This window comes from Nestor notabilis, unplaced genomic scaffold (genome assembly GCF_000696875.1).
Source record: "Nestor notabilis isolate BGI_N333 unplaced genomic scaffold, ASM69687v1 scaffold6077, whole genome shotgun sequence".
NCBI lineage: Eukaryota > Metazoa > Chordata > Aves > Psittaciformes > Psittacidae > Nestor > Nestor notabilis.
Window position 1 is genome coordinate 1 of NW_009935014.1, and position 4154 is coordinate 4154.

Consider the following 4154-nt stretch of genomic DNA (forward strand, 5'->3'; position numbering starts at 1 on the left):
CCCCCCCTCCCCCGCCATCAGTCACTGCCCAGCGCTGGAGCTTTGCTGGACTCGGGGGGGCTGGACTGGAACCCCAAAATCCCTTTTAAGGAAGCGTTCCCATCCGCGGCCGCTCCCTCGCACAACCCAACAAGCGGTTGGTGTGTTCATGCCTCCCCCTGCTCTGAGCTTCTGCACCAGCTGTTTGCCAAAAATAAACACCATTCCACAGCCATATATGTGCAACAGGCTGCTGGTGCCCGCGCGCCCCTCCAGCACTGCCTGCTGCCAGTTCCACAGCACCATCCTGTCTACCACAGGGGCTCCGGCAGGCTATGCATATAACTCAGCTCAATCGGGAATGCCTTTTACATCTATTTTCTTTTCTGGACAAAAACAGTAGGAAAAGTTTAGCAAAAACATGTCACAAGTTGCTAGAAGTGTTTCAGGATTCGGTACTGTGGTCTCTCCTGAACTTCCATTCTCCAGTGGAACTAAAGAAGGATAATTTCCTCCTGGGACCTGCTTTAAAATACTTATCCATCTGCTGGTATTCAGAGAGAGTCAAGGTGTGTAACATCGAGGACTGGATGAAAAACAGTTTCCAGAAAGACCTCTGTAACAGGCATGAGAACATTGTCACTGACTTTTTACTAGAAGTTTGCAACAGGTACGTTCTTTGGGTGTGAAACTCTACATCTACTGTAAAGGTTAACTTGAAATGAGAGAACAGTTTACTCTACATCCTACCTGAAATGGAGTGTTAAGTATGGGAGTGCTTTGACTTTGCAGTTTTACTCCAGTGTTCAGTTGATTTTACAGTGGCAATAGTGGGCACTTCATGGCGATTTTCCTGAAGCCTATTTTTGCCTTTTTTGGGGGGAAGAATGAATAATTAATACAGGAGAGTGCAATGCTACTAACCCGATGCTTAACTGAAAGGTGCCATTCTGGCAGTGCAAAGCACTGGTGGGGAAGCAGGGGGGTAGAGGAAAGATGGGATTTCAAAAAGCTGTCATAACAAACCCAAGTTTGTCAAACAAAACACCACATTTGGCTCATTCTTAGAAGTAAGTATTGCTTTTACGCTGAAATTTAACTCCCTCCCAGCTTTGTATAAACTACAGTGAAGGAAAGAAATACCACTATGGAAGCAGCCCTGGTGGCACAACGCTGCTGACAACAGCTTCACTGCTCCAAACAACTGTAAGAAAAACAAAGCTCAGTTCCTGCAGGAGCAGCAAAGGGGGCAGAGCCCATCCCAGCTGGCTGCAGCCCTGGCTCGGGGCTGGAAGGGGCAGTCGCAGCCTGCCCCGTGCCCTGTGGTGACCGCTGTGCCGCAGCACCGAGGGCACAGTCCTGCCTGGAAGTTACCACCGAAAAACCCCACCGAGCTGCAGGACACTGAAGGGCCACTGTCCTTGGCGACTGGTGGAGGCGCCGTCTCCCACCAAGTGCCCAAAGGGAGGTTCAACCGGAGCCTTAAGCTGCAAATACCCAATTTCAGAACTATTCTACAACTGATGAACATTTTGGATTAATTAGCAAAGCAGCATTAGGAAGCACATCTGTGCCTAGAGAGAAGGCTGTAGGAGAACCTATCCTCTCATTTTGGCACTAGAATGCCTACTACAAAGCCACACTTACTTACTTAACTGTTATTTCCTTTTTTCTTTCTGTCACAAATTAGGATTCAGAAAGAGGACACACGACCACAGCTCTGCAGAAATAGTTTAAGTGCCTTTCTCCTCTGCAGAACTTATAACCCCAAACGAGCAGTTGGACAAAACTCAAAGCAAAGCCTGCAGGGCAGTAAGCGACCTTAAAATCCAGCACAGGCCAGCAGATGCCCTTCAGTCCTGTGTGGATTCCTTCACACAAGTGAGACTGAACTCTCAAAAAGGACAGTTTATCCTGACGCCCCCTCCCCTCCATTTTAGCCATCCTCAGACAAGTACCTTTTAGCAGCGATGCACTGAAAGCATTTCCATCCAAACCCAACTCTGAGCACGCTGCGCAAAGAGGAGTGTAAATTAATAACATATCCTGCTTTTCTCCCGGAGCTCAGAGCACTTCTGGTGATGAAGCCACAAGAGGTGGCAGGTTGGAGCTTTTCCTGACCTTCCCTGCTTTAAAACATCTGTGTTTCCAAACTGTTCTGAAGTGGAAAAGAATAAAACCAAAGCTCATGCCACTGACATGATCTCAGTTTATTACCTCTGCTCAGAAGGAGAAGTGAAGCAGCAACAGGGGGCTGGGGTAGGGTATAAAGAGGAGCATGCTGCAGTGACAGCCGAACATCTACATGTGCCCCCACCTACTCTTGCATTCTTAAGCCCTCCTGACAGAAGAGAAGGCATTTTCCTAACTTCCATCCCTCCTCTTGACAATCCCAGCTTCTCCAAGCTCTAGTGTTTGTTTTTCCCCTTGTCTCACCTGTTAACACTCCTGTTTTCAGATGTCCAAACCTGCTATCTCTGACCCTCTCGGGCTGTGGCCATGTTACAGACGACTGCATCCTGCTGCTTCTCAAGAACTGCCCAAACCTCAGGATACTCAAAATGGAAAACTGTGTGCGGATCACTGACCAGACCCTGGAAGCAGTAACCCTCTATGGGAACTCACTGCAAACGCTCCACGTGGATTTCTGCCGAAACATAACACAAACTGGTCTAGAGAGAGTCAGGGAAAAGTGCCCTTCAGTAACGCTGAGAGCAGAGAGGAGTGCTAACATGATTCCAGACAATAAGCCAGGAAAAAAGTTGATGCTTGAAAGAGCATCAAGAAAATTGGTTCAGCTTTAAATGCAACAAATTGCGGATGTGTCACCAGTCAGTGCGGGTATTTGATTTCGCTGCTGCGCTCCTCTGGGGTGGCAGTGCCACACTGCCCTGTGGCTGCCTCCCTGCGCTCCGGCCTGAGGCCAAACAACGGCTGTCCCGGGAAAAGGCATGCATCATCTCCACCTGGACAGTCTTTAGGAGAAAACCTGTTTGCTTTCTCATATTCTTTGGAACTGGAAACCCCTGCATTATTGTCCCAAAATGCTGGACCTGATTAAGGGCAAAACCTGCAATTTTGATACCCTTTTGTCACAAATGGGTGGAACGCACCTCACTCAGAGGAGAGCAGCAGCTGCCTGTTTTCGAAGATAAAACAATAATGGGACAGAGCTCAATAAATTCAATGGAATTACAGTGGTTTGACAAGGTTCAGTAATTTAATGGCAAAGGTCACCTCATTAATTACTGCATGGAAGAAACATACAAAGGGAAGTTGAGTTTGACTCGAGTTAGAATGAGTGAGAGAGAGCCTGGAGACACAGAGTAAGGAGGACACTCCTGCTAAGTCCTGAGGTTAAGAAGGAACCCCCTTGCTTTCTGAACTCCTTAGGTAACGGGGAAGGGCAATGCGCTGCAGCAGACAGGGCCTGGCTGCTTGTATGGCTTACACGGCTCCCAGGGCAGGAGCGGTTTCTAAGTTTTGTTAAAAGACACACGCATCCACCTGCACAGGGTGAGAACCACACCGGCCAAGATCTTTCCAGCAAAAGCAGACCAGCTGACAAGCATCACTTCCTCAGCAGTCAATGTCTGCAGCTGATGTGCCAGGCTTGCTTATTAAATGAGGGCTGCATGGCAATGCGCACAAACACAGGTTGAGTCTTTGCATTAGGTACTTCGACCAGGTATGCCAGGTTATTTTTTGGAAGTTAACATTAAAGGAAGCAGGATACAAACAAAATGGTAGTTCACAGAACTTACCTCCAGGGCAAGACAGCGACTTACAGCCTGTAGCTTTACATGCTAAATGAGGAACACGCTGCAGTACAGAGCTATATAAACATCTGTTTCTCACTGCAAAATACAAACCCAACAGCCATCTTCATCCCAAACCGCAGGGCTGTCCCTCTCCTGCACGCTGCTCTGATGGAGGTGAGACAGTCTTTTATGAAGGGTTCCCATGGCATTGCCTACAAAATCTGACACCAAAGGCTGACCAGTTTCTGCCATATAAAGCCTGTCTTGAAACCACACAATGGGACTTGGTTGTGGTAGCAGCTGCTGGGACTGGGAACACCCTGTCCCAAGACTCGAGGCACGTACAGATTTGCTTGAATAAAAACAAACGTTACTGTGTCAGCTGCACGCAGGTACCTGTCAGCAGCTCCACCT

The 4154-nt window shown here is 48.2% G+C and overlaps 1 protein-coding gene across 1 annotated transcript; it reads left to right on the top strand.

Annotated features, from left to right (window-relative positions):
- The first annotated feature begins 307 nt into the window (after window positions 1-307).
- On the top strand, window positions 308-2783 carry FBXL22 (F-box and leucine-rich repeat protein 22). Its single transcript, XM_010017610.1, has 2 exons — window positions 308-649; window positions 2438-2783. Exons 1-2 carry the CDS (start codon window positions 315-317, stop codon window positions 2781-2783), a joined length of 681 nt encoding a protein of 226 aa, XP_010015912.1. The 5' UTR covers window positions 308-314.
- The last annotated feature ends 1371 nt before the right edge of the window (window positions 2784-4154 follow it).

What these genes read in the sequence shown, in the direction of transcription:
- FBXL22 (XM_010017610.1), top strand. Translation starts at nt 315, where the DNA reads ATGCATATAACTCAGCTCAATCGGGAATGCCTTTTACATCTATTTTCT. An exon ending in TTACTAGAAGTTTGCAACAG is followed by an intron (nt 650 to 2,437) that starts GTACGTTCTTTG and finishes TCCTGTTTTCAG; the next exon opens with ATGTCCAAACCTGCTATCTC.